At 36.9% G+C, this 21,493-nt stretch overlaps 1 protein-coding gene across 2 annotated transcripts in view; it reads left to right on the top strand.

The window, feature by feature from the left end:
* The window catches only part of Grxcr1 (glutaredoxin and cysteine rich domain containing 1), a 220,689-nt gene that overhangs the window by 106,223 nt on the left and 92,973 nt on the right, over nt 1–21,493 (top strand). The window contains exon 1 of one of the 2 annotated variants that reach the window (XM_010625164.3): nt 1,058–1,444. The exons of the other annotated variant lie outside the window; for it this stretch is intronic. Coding sequence (XP_010623466.1) covers nt 1,061–1,444 — 384 coding nt within the window. The 5' untranslated portion in view covers nt 1,058–1,060. Of the gene's footprint in view, nt 1–1,057; nt 1,445–21,493 lie in introns of those variants that run through there. 2 annotated transcript variants of the gene reach the window in all.

The raw sequence follows: 21,493 nt of genomic DNA on the forward strand, positions 1-21,493 counted from the left end.
AGAAACAACAAAACTTGAAATGCTGTACCTGGGTTAGCTGCTTACTATCCCTTTGGAGATGCAGACAGCTTGAAGCTTGCTACGGAACACATTTCACCATGACATTATAACTTAAGAGGTTCCTCAGGCACTCGCCAAAGTGATAGAAAATACTTTGAGCACAGTAGACAGAGGGCCCTTCTGCATGCATGGGTGACTTGGATGTAATATGTATCAATGCTGATCACTTGGATGCTCTGGCTGATCTGGCTGGCCTAGAGAATTTTCCATTCTTCCCTCACTATTCCATGATACTTTTCTGAAACCCTTCTTACACCAGAGAGAACCACACTTTCTACTAGCAGAAGTGGGAGTGCAATTAACCAAAAGTTATCTTTTTTTTCCCCAGTCTGTTCAAAAGCTTCTTTAGCAAGACTACTCGAACATTAAGATATACATTGAAAACCATCTTATACAGTGTAGATGGAGTCCAACTGATAATTTACCAAGAATCTTTGTAGAAGTATGTATTGTGCAGCACTTTCCCTTCCCTTTCTGAAAGATCACCTAGTAAGACTGGAAGAAGAAATTAGCATGGTGAGAATTCTGTGTCATATCCTAGCCCACAAATCTGAGTCTATATTTTACCTCTGATCTCTATAGTCTGAGCAATAGATGGTAGAGCCATTTTTGCTGCTAAACTTCTTTCAACACTCAGTATCAGCTTCAAAGTATGAGCCTTTCATTCCCCTGCCCCATACATTTTTTTGTTTTATTACATGCCACTTTCTTGCACTTGTCCTATTAAAGGATCTGCAATGGTCATTTAATATTTAAAGGCCGGGATCACCTTGCAGGTTTTAGTTTAAAGGTAACCATAGCACACACACATGCATTCATTATTAAAGGTAGAGATGCAGTGTATGTTCTTGGGAATCTTCTTCACTTTCAATGTTAGTTTCATAGGAGGACTTCTGTCACTAGAATTCAGTTTTGATATCGATGAGTGGCAAGTGGATGAGTAAATACACTAACAATGGATCCGGAATGATGTGAACTGTTCCAGTGGGAGAAGCTGACCATGCTACAAAGGGACATGAAGCCAGAAAGTGAGAGACCACGGAAAGTCCGGTTTCGAATCGCATCATCTCACAGTGGGCGAGTTCTGAAGGAAGTTTATGAAGATGGGCAGCCCTCAGCCTCTTTGGATTCTGAATGTGCCAGTATCTGTGGGGTTGATGGGCTCAGTGAGTCTGACGGACAGCAGAACGGCCACATAGGATCAGAAGGCAATGAACCTGAGAATGATCAGGATAACTTGCTGGTGCTAGCGAGGGCTGCTAGTGAGAAGGCTTTTGGTACAAGAAGAGTCAACATTTTAAGCAAAAATGGCACAGTCAGAGGCGTCAGATACAAAGTGAGTGCAGGCCAAGCTCTATTTAACAATTTGACCAAAGTATTACAGGTAAGTCAGTACACTTCCCTCCTCCTGAGCTTTGTTCCTGACCATCTGAACACCTTTCAGTCCTCCAGTTTAAGACAGCTTCTCTTATTCATGGCTCCTCCATACTTCATGAGACGCTGCCCATCTAAGAGACTGACGGTCTCTACCAACACCCATTCAAAACAGGATCATTATTCTTGGAGAGCTAGGCTGACTTCTCGGAGCCAAAATTCTAACATTCAAGTGAGCTTTTCTTCTGGTATATAATGAGTAAAACAACATCTATACTTAGCCAAGAAAGGAGACAGACTGTAGTGCTGAAGGTATTTCAGCAAAACTTAATTAATTTCTTCCTAGTTTAGCACCTTTAAATCACCAGTATAGCATTTGTCATCACTTCTATAGAAAATGTTAAGAGCGTGAACACAGTGGGATTGGATTCAATGGGAATTTTTTGAAGATACATACTGTGCTTTCTCCCATACCGGAGGAAGTTGTGGAACCATTTCTCCATTAATTTTCCCATTAAAAACTCTAGGGCATATTCAAAAAAGCTATTCCTCTATAAAAGTAGACACCAAGGTCCAGATTTTATAGCAAATAATAGTCCTTAAAATATAGTGGATACTTTACACTAATATATGGTTATATTATTTAGATCCTGAAGTCTTTCACAATAATCTAATGATGAAAGAAGTATTTCAAATTCCCTGGAATTATTGGCAAAACATTTTCTTAAAAGCAGTCCTCATTATTTTCACAATTGAATTTATAATCACTATGCTTATGGTATCAAACCAATAATTTTCATTAGAATGCCATTTAAAGAAATGTTTAGAATGCCATTTTAGATCATTCTCAAAACTTAAATAAAAAGATCTCATGATAAATTATTCATGCTTGCCTCTAGATTATATAAGGACTCGGCGTCGGCGGGGGGAGTGAGAAAGGATTTTAGCAAAAGGTACTTGAAAATATTTTATTTCAAAGAAAGTTTTTGAAAAGGTCAAATCATGAGGATTTAAAAAAAATTAAATTTTAAAGAAAAAAGTAATTAAAATCAAAGTTTCTTTTTGTATGTAACGCTTACCTATGATCAATTTTTGCATATTAAGGGTGTGAACTAAAAGTAAAAAACAAAACAACAACAACAAAAAAACAAACCAGATGTCCATGTTTCATAGAGAGAAATCTTGCATAGATTTATGGATCTGAGACTGTTAGGTTAAGGTACTACTAGTGGGATGAGTTTCATCCAAGGTAAAAATTATTAATTGTCAAGGTGCAGACCAAGATCTTTTGTAACAATTAAGTTAATGTTTGCATTTATTGTGCTTAAATTGGCTTGCTATTATTTGAATTGCTCCTGATTTGGAGAGTTGTTTATGAAACTGTATGCTGGGTTTCAGTACTTTGATTTTCATCTTATTCATGTCTCCCCCAAAACTATCATTTATGAGTAAGTCTCTTAAATCTTCCAAACCTACAAGAGAAAAACTGTTCTCTGTGTCTTCACCCTGATAGTGATGTTACTTCACAAATAAAAAATAAAAGAAATCCAAAGTAAAAATTGTAATGCCAAATTAGGTTATATTCACTTGCATATTTTTATGCGCATTTGTGAGAATAAGTCAAATAAAACTGTATAATTAACTCAATTCCATTTATCCATGGCTTTAAAAGGGCAGTTTCCTTAAAGTCTGATATTTAATCAGGTTCCCCCTCATCTTGTTCTTTCTTAATAATATGTCTAAAGTAAGCAGAATGTTGTAGGTAATCACAAAATTTAGTTATTATGTTTTGTTTTTTTCATCATCACTAGCACCAGTAGTATCAAGCAGATATTCTGGAATTTCTTTAGGACAAAGAGCCCCTACATCTGGGTCAGGGCTGCCAGTGGCTGTAATCTAAGATGCTAACCATTGTCTGTGTGAATGTCACACCTTTGAGTTGTGCAGTGCAATTTATGCAACATCACGGAGAGAATTAACTTGAATGTTAGTCTTTTTCTAAGGGATGCACGTCATAGCGGGTAACTCAAGTCTTAGGGCTTTGTCTTAGGATGACTGAGAAGGTCCCCAAGGGCACCTCACAATGCACCATAGCAGAGAAGCCACAGAAGCTGAAAACAGAGGTTAACATTCAGTTCCTCCCATACGCACTGCTCTGCATATTTTCTGTAGGTCTTGCAAAGTAAACAGCAAATCTTTGTGCATATAACTGTAACTCAGTGATTCCTTTCGGGGAAGAAAAGTGAGCAATTGGTATCATGGGTATTTAATTAAAGTTCCAATGCTTGGCCAGTCTTATTGACCAAGGAACTGTGATTGAAGAGTCCGGCATTTCTGCCCATTTTAACATCTTAAGGCACTTGAAATTTGTGAGGAAGCCCTAAATATATGCTCTACCTGGGTCAAAAACCCAGGAAATCCCTTTTCTTCCTCTGTTTTTCACTCTCTTATTCCTGTTTCATAAAACATTGACATGTGACTTGCAAAACTTTCAATCATGCAAAGAATAATTACTGAAATGATTTGTTTCAAAACATTTTTACTTTTCAGCACTATTACTTTTCATCACAACTTATGTAGAATATCATCTATAAAAGTGATAGCAGAACAAATGTCTATTTCATTTGCCAATCCCAGGTAATTGAGGAAGTACAATATTAGTTAAGGTTGTTAAGCGATGGAACAAAGAAACAAAGAAAGACAGGTCACCTGGCTGCTCAGGTGGGCTTTGTAGAGGTGGTTTTATAGGCGAAGCTCTCTTGGGTTTCTGGTTGTTTTAGATTATGGCTTTTTAGATCCAGGTGGTTAAAATTTTCATCTCTCATGGAGGTCATAAAAAATACAATGCTTAGAAGCTAATTTGGAAATCTGGAAACTTTGAATCTAGTTGTGGCCTGGAAATATGCATTTATTAGAAATGCTTAAGTTTGAAAATCATTTATGTAGCATATAATAGGGAAAATTTCCCAGTAAAAAGTATTTCTTAATTTCTTTATGTCTTCATATTTACTGAGGAAAATGAAGAAGATTGTATTAATCAACGATGTGTTCTTTTGATGAGATTCATTCAAAAATGAACAAAGGTTGTCGTGGCATTTCTGTTTGCTATTGATACCCTAATTTATCAGTTAGTTGACTTGAGGTGAACACTGGAAGAGGATGACCTGGTTGTCATCAAGCAAAACTGATGCTCAACATTGCTCAGTAACTTGAGATGGATGGTATCTATACGTGTTTCTGGCAATATTTCCTGTCCATTTCTGGCTCACTAAATCTAACTCTAGCAATAGAATAATATTCCAGAAATAACAGGGTGATACTCCTGGTGAATCCTTGGTTATGGTGGGATTTTTGTGAACACTCTATATAAACAATGACCGTAGTTAACATTTATTAAATACTGCCTGAATGCCAGGCACCGCTCACATTATTATATGTATTGAAATATCTAACCCTGACAACACTATGAGGGATACTATTATTCATAGTATTAATTATAATTTGAACTCTTACGTGTATAAAACACTAAATTGTAGAATTTAAAATGTCACTTATACAGAGAAATTCTTATGTAATTTATATCAAAAGAAACCACTGATGAAAATATTGTTAAGTAGTTTGCAATAGTCAAGAAACTCTAAAATTTTTTATGGAATTCCAAAAAATCCTAGAAACTTCATTAAGAAATCAGCTAAAAAATAAATCAGGTAATTTATTGTTAAGATATCAGGAAAGAAAAATCACCAAAGATGAGTTGTCACTACTGCTATATTATTTATATGCAATTAAAGAATTATAGATCGGTAGAGTCCTGTGACTACTTTTCATATGTTATCCCATTGTTAATCTTGCTCATGGCCTTAAGTACTTATACTCAGTAGGACCTCAATAAATACTTTTTCTTTGGGTTAATGAACTCAATGATTTTTGTTTTACAGTGGTTATTTCCCTCTTTTTTTATCCCTTTTGGTTGGAGATTTCCTATACTGTATAGAACTAGAATTTGCATGGTGAAGTGTTGCTAGCTTTCCCCATCCTACTCTTTCTCTTGAGGTAATCTTTAATGTTCCTTGCATCATTCACTTAATGAGCATTTATTGCATATCTGTCATAGAACAGCCACTATATTAAACATTGTGAGAAATAAACCTCATTTTTAACCTTAATGGATATTCTGTTGTATATTGTGAATGGTTGTGTAAAGCAATTCTGGAAAGAATTCAGATATGACTTTGATTTCATTTGCCATTTCCAGGAGATTCTGTTTTCTTCTTGTCCTCACAGCCCCTACTACTAGTTGTTTATTTCTACAGTGCTTATAGTTTTATCCTAGTTTTGTTTTCTTTGTTGGCCATTACTTTATTGGATCTTTTACTTCCTTTCTATCTCTAATTTAGCTTTTGTCTTAAGGGCCAAGAACTGAAGATAATCTGTATAATTAACTGATACTTATCTTGATTGTACAAATCTCCAGAATTCAATAACCGCGACTGATCATGAGCACTGATGTATCCAATTCTTGTGAATCTAATAAAACCTTCTTGTCTTTAGTTTGATGAACAGAGAGTAAGAAAATTCTACTCTCCCCTATTCATCAGAACTCTTGTATTATAATAGCATTTTAATTTGTACAACTTTGATTTTCATGGCCTGAACTTATTTTTATGAATCTGTTTGAACTCAGACTTCAGAACAACATGCTAAACAATTCCACATATTCTACAGGATGATTTTTCATTGCTTAATGAACTTTTACAGGCAGTGCAGAATTACCACATAATTAAGGAATTAGCACCTGATGTTTCTAAACTTTTTAAAATTATGACATCTTTACTACAATGTAATTCACACATCATTCAATTCAACCATTTAAAGGGTACTATCCAATAATTTTACAAAGTATGTTTGCAAAGTTGTGCAACCATAAACACACATTAATAATACTTTCATCACTCCACAAAAGAGATTCCATAACAAATCATAGCCATTTCCCGTTTCTTTCCCCTCCATCCACTTAACTTCTCCCCACGAAATCTGCTTGCTTCAGACAATCACTTATGTACATGTAGTCTCTACTGATTTGCTTATTCTGGCCATTTAAATAGTGTTTCTCCTACCTAATTATAATTATATATCCTTTCAACAAGATCTGCTCATCTTCCCCTTCCCATTAGTCACTCAAGTACCTGAAAATCATCGTTCTACTCTCTCCTTCTATGAGATAATCTTTTAAATATTCCACATATGAACAAAATTACATTCTGAGCTTAACATAATGTTCTGCAGGTTTATTCATGTTCTTGTAAATGACAGGATTTCATTCTTTTTATGGCTGAATAGTATTTCATTGCCAAAATATATCACATGTTCTTTATCCTTCAATTAACTGGTGGAGATTTAGGTAGATTCCATATTTTGGCTATTGTTAATAGTGCTGTAATAAGTGTGGGAGTACAGATATTTCTGCCTGGGGAATGTTTCATGTACATATACCTGACTAGAGTGTTCTTCTATTCTATAGTTGTTGAATAGAATATTCTGCATGCATCTATATTGTCTGTTTGGATGTTATATCCATTGCTGAAAGTGATGTTGAAGTCTCCTATTACCTTTGTAATGCAGTTTATCTCTTCCTTCAGATCTATGAATGTTTGCTTTATATTTTTAGACATTTAAATAATGGGTTCATCTCTATATTACCAATTGTCATCCTCTGCATTGACCCCTGTATCATAATATAATGACCTTCCTCGTCTTTTTTTAATAGTATTTGTCTTAAAGCCAATTTTACCTACATAAGAAATTACTCTTGCTAGTTTTTGGTGTCCATTTACATGAAATATCTTTTCCTAGCCCCCTGCTTTCTGTTTCTACTTGTCTTTTCAGGCAATGTGAGTTTCTTGCTCACAGCAAATGATTGGGTCTGCTCTTTTTAGTATATGTGCTGCCGAAGTGAGCATGGGCCTGCTTTTTAAAAATTGTTTATTGGTACATTTAAAGCAATCAATACAGTTACATTTATCATTGGGATCTTGTACCTTTACATGATATATCTTGGTTCTTGTGTTTAAAAATTCATTCGTCCACTCTGTATCAGTGGTGGTGAACCTATGACACATGTCCCTTAGTGGGCACACAGAGCTCAAATCTCCCCAACAGCTGAGCATCAGATATTCAGGTTTAATCACAGTATTGGGGCTTTGCAATAAATAAGTGTGTTTTGGATTGCAGTTTGGGCACTCGGTCTCTGACAGGTTTGTCATCTCTCTGTATATCATTCAATTGGACAATCTCACCTATTTATAGTCAAGGTAATTACTAATAGAGAAGGGTTGCTACTACCATTTTGTTAATCGTTGTCTAGATTATCTATTTCTTACTTTGTGGTGATTTTATCTAACAGTGTGTTGTTATCCACTGGCTTTAATTTTTAGTGTGTTCATTACAGATTTTTGTTTTTTTATTATTATGAGGCTTACAAAAATGTTATAACAAGGTATTTTAAACTTAACTTTGATCATTAAAAAACCCTCTGCCTCCCTGATAATTGAGTTTTTAATGTCATGATTTACAACTTTAGACTGTATATACCTTAAAGAATTATTGCAGTTATTATTATTTTAATACTTTTGCTTTTTAACCTTCCATCTATAATTATGCATGGGCTTATATATCACTTCCAAAATATTAGAAGATTCTAAGTTTGATTGAGTACTTACTTTCACCAGTGAGTTTGATATTCTTAGATGTTTTCATGTTATTTGTCAGTGTCTTTTTCTTTCACCTTGAAGAACTCCTTACTATTTCTTACAGGAAAGGACTGGTGGTGATGAGCTATCTTAGATTTTGTTTGTCTGAGAAATTCTTTTATTTCTCTATTTGTGAATGACAGCTTTTCTAGATGCAGTAATCTTGTTTGGCAGTTTTAAATTTTCCTTGAGATTCTTGCTGAGGAGTTTGCTGCTAGATATAGCGAAATTCCCTTATATGTTATTTGTTTGTTTGCTCTTGCTTTTAGGATCTTCTCTTTGCTTTTAATTTTTGATAGTTTGAATACAATATGGCTCTAGTAGTTTTGTTTATATTAAATGTGTTTGGTGTCCTCTGATTTTCATGTGTTTAGATATTTACATGTTCAAGAAAGTTTTCTGCTATTATTTCTTAAAATATTTCTCTTTTTTTGTTCACTAATCCATCTTGTGTACTAATGACTTGTACCTCTGCTCTGTAGATGCTATCCTATAAATTCCATAAACTTTTCATATCTGTTTTCATTCTTTTTTCTTTTTTTTCCTCTGACTGGAAATTCTCAAATATCTGGGGTTGCAACCAGCCGGCCCATCCAGAATCCCAAGCTAAACTAACTAGTAAATGTCTAGTACCACCAGCAAACACCTGCCAATGTTGGAAGAGGTCACCATCTCATCAAATGTGCACGCATCACCATAAGGACACACAGATTATGAGAAATCAGAAAAAGATGACATCAACAGAAGAGAGTAATAGAGCTCCAGTAATGGACCCAGAAGAAGAGGAGATCTATGAAATGACTGACAAAGAATTCAGAGTAATCCTCTTAAATAAATTCAAGGAATTACAAGAAATTACAGACAGAAAACTAAATGAAATTTGGAAAACAATTCATAAAAAACATGAGACATTTGACAAAGACTTAGAAATGAAAAAATTCCAAATAAAAATCCTAGAGATAAAGAATGCAATAAGTGAACTGAAAAATTCAACAACAGGTTTCAACAACAGACTTCATAAAGCAGAAGAAAGAATTGGTGAGCTTGAAGATGGGACATTTATTTCCAAACTTTAGCAAAGCAATATAGCACCAGGACAAAATAAACATTAATTGTCGGGCTTATTGATGCTGGAAGAATTTCTATTTTCTCTGAAACTTAGTATTTTAAATACTTTGCTTAAACATAATATAACCATTTTGAAATCTATAAACTCATACAGCATATTAATATATCAATCCCTCAATCATGGGATTTATAAAATTACCAACTGAATAAAATATCATGCAGAAAATTTTATTTAAGGAAATTTTATTTATTTGCACAAAAAATATTCATCTAAAATTTGAAAACTCTCTGCTCAACTTTATTTTTCTAGTGTTTCATTATTTCACCTAACTACTGACAAGTTATGTCTGAAGATTTCACCAGGAGAGAATAAGTGCATATTAGTTCTTATAACCCTTTCATACAGTTAATAAAGTAAATAATAGGAGTACATTTTAAGTTATTGATTCCTGAACAAGAAATTTAAGTCATAAAAAAGGTTACTCCTCTTATGTAATTAATGGTGTGGAATTGAAGATCTTTTCTACAAGAAAACTGTATAGGTTTAAGGAGTGCATAGAGAGTGAACAGTGAAAGCAAATATATTCATTTGAAAGAGAAACTTTTTGTTAAATAAGGGCTCTGGGGAATGATGCTATTTTAGGTCAGTGGAAAGAGAAACAATGGGGGGATAATTAGAGCACCAGATTGGGGAAGGATATTAAATGAAGGTCGTGTTAAGAAAGAGAGAAGACCTCAGGGGAAGTTGGTGGGTCAAGAGACTGGCTGGAGGGTCTTCAAGGATTCAAGCAGGGTCATTATAGAATGGCTGCTTGGCAAGCCTGATTTCAAGACCCCCAAAGCCAGGCCAAGTCACAGAGCAGCTGTTCTTGCCTACTGTTGCCTATATTGTGGCTCCAGGACATATGCCTCAAGGCCATCTCCTGAGTACTCTCTTTTGACAGCTGTCAGTTCAGTGCTTGTGAGGCATTGGCAGAAGTGATGCCCTTCTACATCCTAAGAGTTTGCTGAGCTGTCCTACCTTTCTTCATGGTGCAGAACTCATGATTTTCCCTTATATAAAGAGCAGGGGTTTTGTAAATCCAATAAATCATGATAGTTTTATAAAAAAATCAAGCCCACAGTTCAGGAAGGACCAATGATTATTACTTACCCAGAATATTGGTTTCCTATTGTTGGTGAAGCAAATTGTCACAGACCTAGTGACTTAAAACATTACAAATTTATTGTTTTATATTTATGGAGGTCAGAAGCCTGAGTGTTATGGGGCTAAAATCTAGGCTTATGCAGGGCTACTTTACCTCTGGAGGGTTTAGGAGGGAGTTTATTCCTTTATTTTCCAGTTTTTGGAAGATGTCCAAATTTCTTGGATCATGGCTCTGTATTATACTTGGCTTCTGTTTTCATTATTACATCTTTTTAAACACTTTCCTTCTTTACCTCACATAGACTTTTGTGATTACATTGGGCACAATCTAATTCATTCAGAATAATCTTCCTCTCTCAAGATTTTTGATGCAGTACTTTTTTGCCATGTAAATTAATATATTCACAGGTTATGAGGATTAGGACCTGGGTATTTTTAGGCATTTATTATTTTTCCTATCATATTTTACATTAAGGTTATTGCACCCATGAAAATATTAGGGATATGTGGTGGACTAAAACACTGGTATTATTTCTTTCTCTTCCCCTGTAGTAATACTGTATATTGGCACACACTTTGCCATGGCCATCTGAGGGCAGAGCGCACTTCCTCAGCATTTGACATAAGTCTTTGTCTAATGACTTCTTTTGGCAGATGAGATGGTAACATACAGAGGAGGTTTGGATGGGTCATGAATGGTAGGCTTGTCCTTTGACACTCTTCCCATTAGTGTGAGAAGGACACTTGCATGTACCACAAGTCTAGAAGTGTGACAGACACAAAGAGAATAAGCCCAGACTCTGCTGATGGTGTGAGCTTGATAGTATAAGGCTCAACCTAGGTCAGCCACCTGCCAGCTTGCCTTCAGATCAGGAGGGTACATACATGTTTAAAATTTCATTTCATTTGGTTTGGGCAGTTTGCTGACCAGCAGAAGCAAACCAGTCCCAAGCTGGACAATATCAAAGACTTGCTCAAAGTTATACAGATGGTAAGTGATGTGACTCTCTGAACATGTAACTGCAAAGACTGGGGTCTCAGCCACTAAACAACTAGAATCCGAACATTCCCCATATGCCTAAATCTTCTCGGGAGTTTGTTAACATTAACACATTTGTTAATGTGTTTTTAGCTGTTGATTTCTCAGGGCAAAAAATTTGACTGGAAAAAGGCTTCAGGATCTTTCCCCCACCCTGTGGCTATTGAACCTACTGGAACTAAGCATATATGATAGAGCAAAGGGCATCTATCATCTATGTTTATATGTGGTTTAAGATTAATATTTTTATTTGCCACTCACACTACTGTGACGTTGGTATGTGACTTTTTAAAATATTTTCCCTTAGTGATGATATTCAGGAGGTAAAAATTTTCAGCCATATAAAGCATCTATTTTTTATTTAATACAGTTGTTTTGTGATTGCTTTATGCATATATACAATTTTTCGCTCAACAAAATTTAACATTATTGTGTTAGTCCAGGCTGTTGTAATCTTTTGGAATTCTTGTCTTGTCTTGTATATAGCTGTATCTTAGTACCTCACTGAGTCAGTCAAACATAGTTTTGATCATAGGAAATTATCAGTGTGAAATAGTAAATGCCATATAAATAGAATATTAATTTAAAGGAAATTAAACATCCCTAATGAGAAGGCAAAGAATTTAAAAAACTCGAGAAACTGACAAATTTTAACTAGAGGTTTTAGGATAAAAGAGAATGACGTGGAAAGGAGGGGAGAAATAAATAGTGAAAAATGGTTGAAGCGTACTCTACAGCCATCTCAGAGGACTCCACAGCTTTCCTTTGCTAAGTTCCCTAAGAATGATTTTTATACATTACCCTTAGCATACCAGAGCTCTGCTCAGAAAGGAAGTCATTTATTTCCAGGGGCTCATGCATCCTTCCTAGGACTTGAGTGTGTTTCATAAAAACTCATGTTTTGGAAACTTAATTCCTCAGTGTGGCAGTGTTGGGAGGTGGGGCTGGATCACGGGGGTAGAGTTCACATGAATGGAATTTATGCCTTTCTTAATGAATAGACCATAGCTTGCTTTTGTTTTGCATGTATATGCCTTCTCTTCCCTTCAGACTTGTAGCATATTATAAGCCACAATGAGGTACTCGCTGGGTACGATCGCTTTATCTAGGAGTTCCCAGGCTCCAGAACAGTAAACCTAAATGAGTTTTCTTTTCTTTATATATTAATCAGTCTCAAGAATTCTGATAAAGCCACAGACCGCAGAATAAGACAGAAATTTGATAGAGAGGAAAGGGGCTGTTGCTATGCAAATACTTGAAAATGTGCAAGTGACTTTGGAAGTACACAGTGAGCAAAGGCTGGCACAGTTTTGAAGTGAATGCTAGAAAAAGCTAGAATGTTATCCAAAGAGCTTTAAAGGGAAATTCTGATGAGACCTCTGGAGAAGACAAGACTATGAAAATTCTGGAAGCACTTAAATAGCTATATAATTGGAACACAGATAAAAATTTGGACAGCTAAGGTCATTCTGATGATGTCTCAGAGGAGAACTGGGACTATTTTACTGGGAACTGGTATTAAGGCTATCCTTGCTGTAAAGTTCCAATGAGCTTGGTTGAACTGTCTCTACACCAGAGGGCTTTATAAGAAGCAGGACTTAAAGTGGCAATGTGAATATTGGCAGAAGAAATACCTAAGTAACAAAGTGCTTAAAGAGCACTTTAAGCACCTTAAAGTGGTTCCTTTGAAGTGAATACAGGAAAATGAGACAACATTTATAGCTAAAAGGGAAGCAGGATAAAAATTTGGAAAATTAATAGCCTATGTAGCGAATTAAAATGGTGTTCAGGACAATAAAGAAGGGCGTTGCTGAGAATAGGTTACTAAAGAGATTAACATGAGTAAGAGGGAAGTAGGTACTAATCACCAAGAAGATGGGAAAATGACCTAGAAGGCATTTCAGAGATCTTCAGGCTGCCACTTTCATCACAGCTGCTGTGCTCTGGAGGGCAGAGTAATTTCAGCAGACTCTCCATTGGCTCATTGCTCCAGATCAGGGCAGGACTCTGTTCTCTGCACTCTGGTGCATCACTCCTCGATCCAGGTCATGGCTGAAGCTGCCACTCTGTGTGGCTTGGGCTGCCATTCTGGAAGCTCAAGCCATAAAGTTTGGTGCTATCCATGTGGTGCCAATTCTCTAGGCATGCAGAGGATATAGTTTCCTCCACTTAGATTCCAGAGGAGTTGTATAAAGTCAATAGGCCCAGTCAGAAACCTACCACAGAAGCAGAGCCACCCCAGAGAGTTCCTAGCAGGGCAATGCCTGGTGGAGCCCTGGAAATAAGGCCCAGTCCATGAGACCCCAGAACTTCAGATAGAACAGCAGTGTTTAACCCTACCCAAGAAAGGTGCAGGCATCAATGTGAAACTCCAAGCCAAGAGGCCTGAAGCATGGACAGTGCCTGGCAAAGACACAGGGTTAGGGATATCTGCTATATAATCAGGATATGTTATATAGACCAGAAGACTCTACTCCAGTTTTAATGGAGTGCCCCTTTGGGTTTTGGATTTCTTAGGGCCTGTAATTTCTTTTTGCCTGTCTTCCCTTTTGTAATAGGAGTGTCTGTCTTATACCTTGACCCCAAGCCCATTGTATTTTAGGAGTAGATACTTATTTTGGTTTTACAGTTAGAAAAAATTTGTTGCTAATCTCAGAAGAGATTTTACATTTTGAACTTTTGAGTTGGTGCTGGAATGAGTTAAGGCTTTGGGATTATTGTGATACAATATTTATCTTTTGCTTTATGAGAAGGACATAAATTTTGGGGGCCAGAGGAGAAATTCTATGGGCTCAGTATGTCACCCAAAAAAAGTCATGTGTTGGAACCTCAATTCCTCAATATGGCAGTGTTGGGAGGTGGATATTTTGACCATGGGAATGGAGACCTCATGAATGGATTAATTCCCATCTCACACAAATAGGTAGCTGCTGAGAGAGTTTGGACTCTTTTTCTCTTGTGCTGTTATGCCTTCTCTCTGACATGTTGGGGAGCAGCATGAAGTTCTCACTAAATCTGACCACCCAGTCTTGATCTTCCCAGGCTTCAAAATCATAAGCCTAAATACACTCTATCCCATTAATAATTCCCATGTCTTAGGTATAGACTAAGATGTAGATATAGATATAGACTAAGACAATTTTACTTTTTATACTTAGAGGGCAATATCTATGATTTCTGGGGAGACATAGCAGATTCTCTTGGTAAGAACATTGTTGAGCCAGTGAAGTCAATAGACAACAGTAGTGGCTGATGGTGGTGGTGGTGGTGGTGGTGTGGGGGAGACTGTAAAACTAATGAAGCTTCGTTCATAATCCAAGAGAAACATTAGGAACCTGGAGTCTGAATACTTATCTTTTGAGTACTTGCTAACTCAGACCTAATAACACAGTCATGTTCCTTTTTTAGTCAGCTTTCTTCTTTCTGAGACACAATAGCTACCACCCATAATCTAAAGAAGAGGTTGAATTTGCCTTGCTTCCACTCCATCATCTGCTGACTCCAAGGCACAGACATCGTGGTGGAAGAGTGTGATGGAGTAAAGCTGCTTAGTTCATGGAGGCTGGGAAACACAGCAGGAAAAGAGCGGCAGTAAGGAATAGAGGAGGGGCTGTATATAGTACCCAAGCTCACATGACCATAACCTCCAGATACATGTCTAGGAAGATGCTTTACTAATCTACTAGGTGTTTCATAACCAAATGAAGACACATCAGTATTAATGGTCAACATATTTCTCAAGGAAAATAAATATTCAAAAATCAATTATAAGGACGCCACACATAAACCAGTTTTCCTTGAGGATACTGCTTGTTTCTAATGACACAGGGAACAAAATAATAAAAATTTGTAGCACAGCTTTACAATTCTCTCTCTACATATATTAGGTGGTGGTTGAGACTATTTTTTTTCTTCTGATTTTGTCCAAACTACAGTGTCTTTTAAGGCAATATGCTCTCCTTGCTACTCTCATGAAGTGTGTTTTACATTTCTATGAAGGATTTCTGGAGATGAAATTATTATCCCCCCAAAAATAAAGGTAATGGGAGCTTATGAGGACTGAGACACACATTAGGCCTGTGTTGGAGATGAAGTAGTGACCTATTTCATGTGAAAAAGGGTTCTTTCCTCTCCTTCCATCCTTGTTTCTGGTGGAGGTATACATGTGATGCTCACCTGACTACTGCTGAAAACACCATTTGACTTTATTGACTTCATTTTTCTAATCAAAGTTGTCCCTTGTCTCCTATTCTGTGGACCAGAAGTTCTACATTAGTTTCCATTCAGTATCATTTTCCCATCCATTTTAACAGTAAGATTTGCAAATTTGCAAGGGGACAGAGAACCCAGGGATGGTTCTGGTCCGGGGATACTGGTGGTTCCACCTTTGTCATTGCTCCTTCAGTTCCATGATGCCTCACTGGTCTGACAGGCAGCTCTTTTGTCCCTACACATCAGATATGCCCCAGGATACCCACTTTTACCTCTTCAATTCTTGGGACTCTGCAACTTCGTTGCCCTTATATCCAGGCTTTTGAAAACATCACTCTATGAGTTATTCCTTGGAGCAAAATAATATTCAAGGTTTTAGGAACTGAAACTCTATTTTTCTTTCTATTAATTGAGTTTATTGGCACATTTGGGTATAGCTTATGATCACATTTATCACTGAAAGTTGTACCCATACATGACATATCTTGATTCTTATTTTTTCCCATTCCCCTGTCCTCCCTTCAACTCCTCTACCCACTTTTTAAAATAAGCTTTGTTTCCATTTTTCCTTCTTGCCTTCAATCTTTTCTTTCCCTTCTTTCCTTTCCCCTGCCCCCCTCCATAGTTTCCCTTCCTCTTTGAACATTTTCTTCCTATTTCACAATATTCATTATACATTTTGGTCCCCATTTACACCTTCAACTTCTCACATCAGAGAAATGATTTGGTATTTATACACGTGTGTCCTATTTATTTCACTTAACATTATGGCCTCAAGGTGTATCCACTCAGCTACAAATATCTCAAGTTGATCTTTCTTCGTGGTTGAGTAATATTCCTTTTTATTGAAAAAAAAAAACACATCTTGCTTATCCACTTACCAGTTGATGGGCTTTTCCCATCTGTTTCCAAGTTTTAGCTGTTACAAACTGTGCTGCTATAAACATGAATGTGCATATGCTACTGTGATATGATGCCTTTCATTCTTTTGGGAACATACACAGGGAATAGCAGGGTCAACTTAGTTTACTGAGGAATCTCCACATCAATCTCCACAGTTGTTGCACCATCTGCACTCCCACCAACAGTGAAGAAAGGTTCCTTTTCCTCCACAACCGCACCAGCCTTTATTATTGGTTGATTTCTTGGTAGCAGCCATTCTTTCTGAAGTGAGGTGGAATCTCGGTGTAGTTCTAGTTTGTATTTCTTGAATGAGCAGTGATGTTAAACATTTTTCTTGTATTTATTTGATGTTTCTACTCTTCATCTGAGAAGTATCTATTCATTTCAGATGCCCATTTTTGAATTGAGTCTAAATTTGTGAGGTGTGATGTTTAAAAGTTCTTTTTATACTCTAGATGGTAGAGGAACAGGTTATAAAAATGTCTAAGGAACAGCTGGTAAAAATTTTTCCCATATTGTGTGTTGTCTCTTCACTCTGTCGGTGGTTGCTCTTGCTGGGCAGAAGCTTTTTAATAACATTAGATACAATTTATTGATTCTTTGTGCTAGTTCACATGAGACTGAGGTATTGTTCATGAAATCTTTTCCTATGACAATGTCTTCAAGAGTTCTACGTAACTTCTCTTTCAGCCAGTTTAGTATTTCCATTTTAATGTTTAGATGTTTGAACAATTTTTATTTTAGTTTAGTGCATGGTGAGAGATATGGGTCTAGCTTTAATATTTGGCAAGTTGAAACCTAATTTTTCCAGTACCATCTATTAAAGAGGCTATCTTTCTTCCTGTGAGGATGGTTGGCTCCTTTGTAAAAGATAAAGTGGCTGAGTATGTCTGGAGCTTTTTCTGCATCTTTTAATTGGGTCCATTGATCCATTGTTTCTTTGCCAGTACCATACTGCTTTTATCACAGTGGCTTTGTAGTATAGTTTCAATTTGGGGATTGTGATACTGCCTGTCATGTCTTGGTTTACTAGAATGGCTTTTGGTATTCTAGGTCTCTTCTGGTTCCAAATGAATTTTTTTGATGGTTTTCTCTTCAATAGGTCTGTGAAATACACTGTTGGGATTTCAATCTGGACTGCATTTGTCTATCTAGTATGACCATTTTTACTACATTGGATCTTCCTACCCAGGAGAAAGGGATGTCTTTCCATTTTCTGTTATCCTCTTCAATCTCTTTTTTCAGAGTTCTAGCTATGTTTTGACAGTGTCCTTGTACAGTAGAAAATTCCAGCTGTGATGAAACTCAGCTTATTAATTCTTTATTCATAAATCCTACTTGAGTTTTGTATCTGCCATTGTTGCCAAACCTAGATCATCTAAATTTTGTCCCACTGTTTTTTCAGAGTGCTGTAGTTTTGGTAGAAGTAAAGCCCCATTTTTCATTATGAGAGAGAGAGAAAGAAAAATACCATTATTCTATAGAAGTGTAAATGATTAATGTGCTAACTTTTTTCCATTAGTAACAGTACTCTTCTATATAGGAGATGATCTGGTACAAATATAGTCTACAATTTTCTAGTAGTGTATTCTGGGGAAATATACTTCTTTAAACCCCATTTTCTTTACTTGTAAATGAGCATGAAGATAGCAAGTTTCTCCTATGAGACAAATGAGATATCATGTGTTAATGCCTGGCACATTCTAAGTGCTCACTGAATACTGTACTGCTATATTTTTTGCCCCCTAAAAATTTTTGAATCAGTTTTTACAATGCACTCTGCTAGGCAATCAAGGTGCAAAGATGAATTAAGCATTGTTTCTGTTCTTACAAAATCTCTCCTTGTAAGATATACAAACACATAGGTATTACAAAGAATAAGTACTCAGGTGTTAATTGGAGGACAGAATTTGGGATATCTGAACCAATTACATAAGTGTTACAGAGATCTTTTTCCCCTAAAGTTGCATCTTTTCCATATAATATTGTGTGGGAACCCTTGGGTTGCTCATTAGAAGATATGGTACTGTAAATGTTCATGGCGGAATAAACTTCCCTTTGGGAAATCTCAGCTGCTACCTCTAAACTTGGTTCAGATCTTGCCACAGAAACCCGTTTTCCTGAAGCCATGTCTTCTGTTTGTGATCCTGTCTTGGCTCTGGCCCTCACCTGGGCATTTGTCTTGGATTGTCTAGTTTTCCCCTACTAGGTCTGCTAGGCCAAGCATTTTCCACCTGGGCTCTTCAGCACTTGGCTCTGTATCCATGAGCTCAGCCAGCCACCCATGTACCTTTGTGTCTGAGTATTCTTTTATAGCACCTGTCACTAGACAGACTTGTCTGCACCATCTGGGAAGACATAGAGTCAGTCTCTTCTTTAGTGTTGGCCTGGATTGGCTTCCAGTGTCTTTTCATAGCAATCCAGGCATTGATTGTATCTCTGTGGGCCATAGGGTGTACCACTAGACAGGGTGTGAAATACAGACATTTATTATAGCATTATGTAAGAAATTCAGAAGAGGCACTAGCTGGTGTTGTTTGGAGACTTGATGCTATGATAAAAGATGCAGATATTTCTGCTGTTCTTCATCATTCTTGGCTTGTTTATGATGTTCCTCTCAGGGATTCAAATGACTGTTATGGCCTAAAACTAGACCACAGTCAATATTATAAAGGGAGCAGTGGTGGTAGTGATAGAAGACATTATTCCTTATGGGTGTGTCTCTTTTACCCGGTAGGAAAAGAAAATTCCAGAAACTTCCTAAAAGCATTCTCTTACATTTTATAGAGTTACTTCTGATTCTAATAAGGTGCTAGGAAGGTGAATATCTGACATTATCTCCACCAAACACCATAGCATGAGAGGATGGGGTTGGAAACAGCTATTTGTTAATCAAGCAACAGTATCCACCACACCATTGTCCAAGAATTTGGACATGACATAATTTTTTATTGTACATAATTTGGTTGACCTTGACTCATGCTATTTGGATTACAAATATTCTTTCATAGTGATCTTATTCCATAACTTCTCTAAATAACTTTTGCCTATGCTTGTGTTTTTCTTTAAAAAATGTTTTAGTAGTAATTCTTTTTGATTTTGAAATGCAGATTTCCTTCTGCCCAGAGCTTTTTATATGACAGCTTTTATTACTGTAGCATTACAATTACATAAGCTTCATAAAACATGAGGACTGGTAAGCAATGTTTTGTATTAATAAGCAGTAGTAAGGTGTTAATATAATAATGACCTATTCTATCTATAGTTACCCATTTTAGTCATCTGTTCTATCTATAATAGAATGTTAATTGTGTGATTTCAAAAAGGTGCATGCTATATTCTATCTAAAGTGAACAACTTAAAGTGAAAAAGAATGTCCTCAAAACAGTACACATGACCTTGTATTTTTCCTCCTGTTTACTTACATTAAATCAAGTCAAAATAAAATACAAAACAGTGACTATAGAATCAGAGTTTATTCTGAAATCTGCTTCCTTTCCTCCCTGCCTCAGAAGCCAGTCTCCTCAGGGACTGTGCAGTCAGTGGGCTGGAACTCACTGCACAGATGAGAGCAATGATAGGAGAGCTCCCTGCATGCCGAGCAGGACAGACCCACGTTCAGCAAGCCCTTGAGTGATGCTGCTTCTGATTCTGCTAGTTGTAAACAAGTTTGTGCTTCTTTCTGAATGATTTAAAAGAATACTATTACTCTTAGTAATAACAGTAGCCTTTATTGAATGCCTACATGTGACAAAAAATTATCACAGATTTTTTTTTATAATACTGTTTCTTTAATTCTCACAGCTGATTTGCAAGGTGGATAGTGACTCATTTTGCATAATGTGAGCTGACAAGATGCCGAGGTAACTCAAAGGACAATGAAGATATTTGCCTCTAAATATTCTGCCCTTCATTTTGATTGGCCATCTGGAAATTTTCCTATTATTTTCCCTACTTCCCTACTCCAGAGATCTCCTTTGTTTTAAGTTGAATTCCTTAGAAGTAGAAACTGGACGTATTAGGGGACAATTCTCAGAAGAAACGAGTTGCAGGAAGTAGATTAGAGCAGGGAAGAAAGCAAAGCAGGGTTGTCATCTTGGCTAGAGACCAGCATCAGTCCAGACGCTAGGGTGCCCTGGAATACGAATTGCTGCATGGATTCATGCCAGTCTGGGACTGGTACTTTATGTGCCTGAGTCCATCTATCATTGGCTATTGTGAATTTTAGCAGCTGATATTCATAGTTAGTTGAGTAGTGGGTCAATCAGCGTTGCAGGGAGTCTGACAGCATCCACCACAGTCCACTTCTTGCTGTTCCATCTCATTAGCATTCAGAGTTTATTCCACCCAAGCACAGCCTGCCCATGATTAGTGACCAAGTTAGTGGGGTGAATGACAGCTTCCAGTGCTGTTGGACTTGAAGTGCTAACCCATATTTATTTTCTTCTTTCTTTACTACCCATGTTATTCCCTGCTGCCATTAGTTAGTGTTTCTGTTCCTCTTGTTAGCTTCAATGGTTGTGTGACCCACTTTCTCAGTTCCTGCAATGTTTAATTCTAATCACTGTGCTCCTCTCAGGCAGTTGTGCTGTACTTCCTGCTTACGTTTAACCCCTTGTGAGCACCAAGAGAGGCATCTGAGTACCAGCCATGTTTCCATCTTCTCATGGCAGTTAGGTTCAATTATATTTGGTGGTGTGTTAATCTCTTTTTATACCGCAGCCCTCGGTGACTAGATGTCAACAGTAGCTTAAGTTTTATGGCATTCTCACTGTGGTGCTTGGAAGAAGATCTCCCACTTGAGATCAAGTACTTGGACTAAAAATCCCTGATATTGCAGAGGTTTAAAGCACACGTCCCCAGGAAGGTAATCAGGAGGGATGGGGAGTGGGACCGTTCCCACCTCTTCCTGTTGGTTCCTGGACTCAAGAATTCCAGCTC

This window comes from Fukomys damarensis, unplaced genomic scaffold (genome assembly GCF_012274545.1).
Source record: "Fukomys damarensis isolate Sample0158 unplaced genomic scaffold, DMR_v1.0_HiC HiC_scaffold_35, whole genome shotgun sequence".
In the NCBI taxonomy this organism is placed as follows: domain Eukaryota; kingdom Metazoa; phylum Chordata; class Mammalia; order Rodentia; family Bathyergidae; genus Fukomys; species Fukomys damarensis.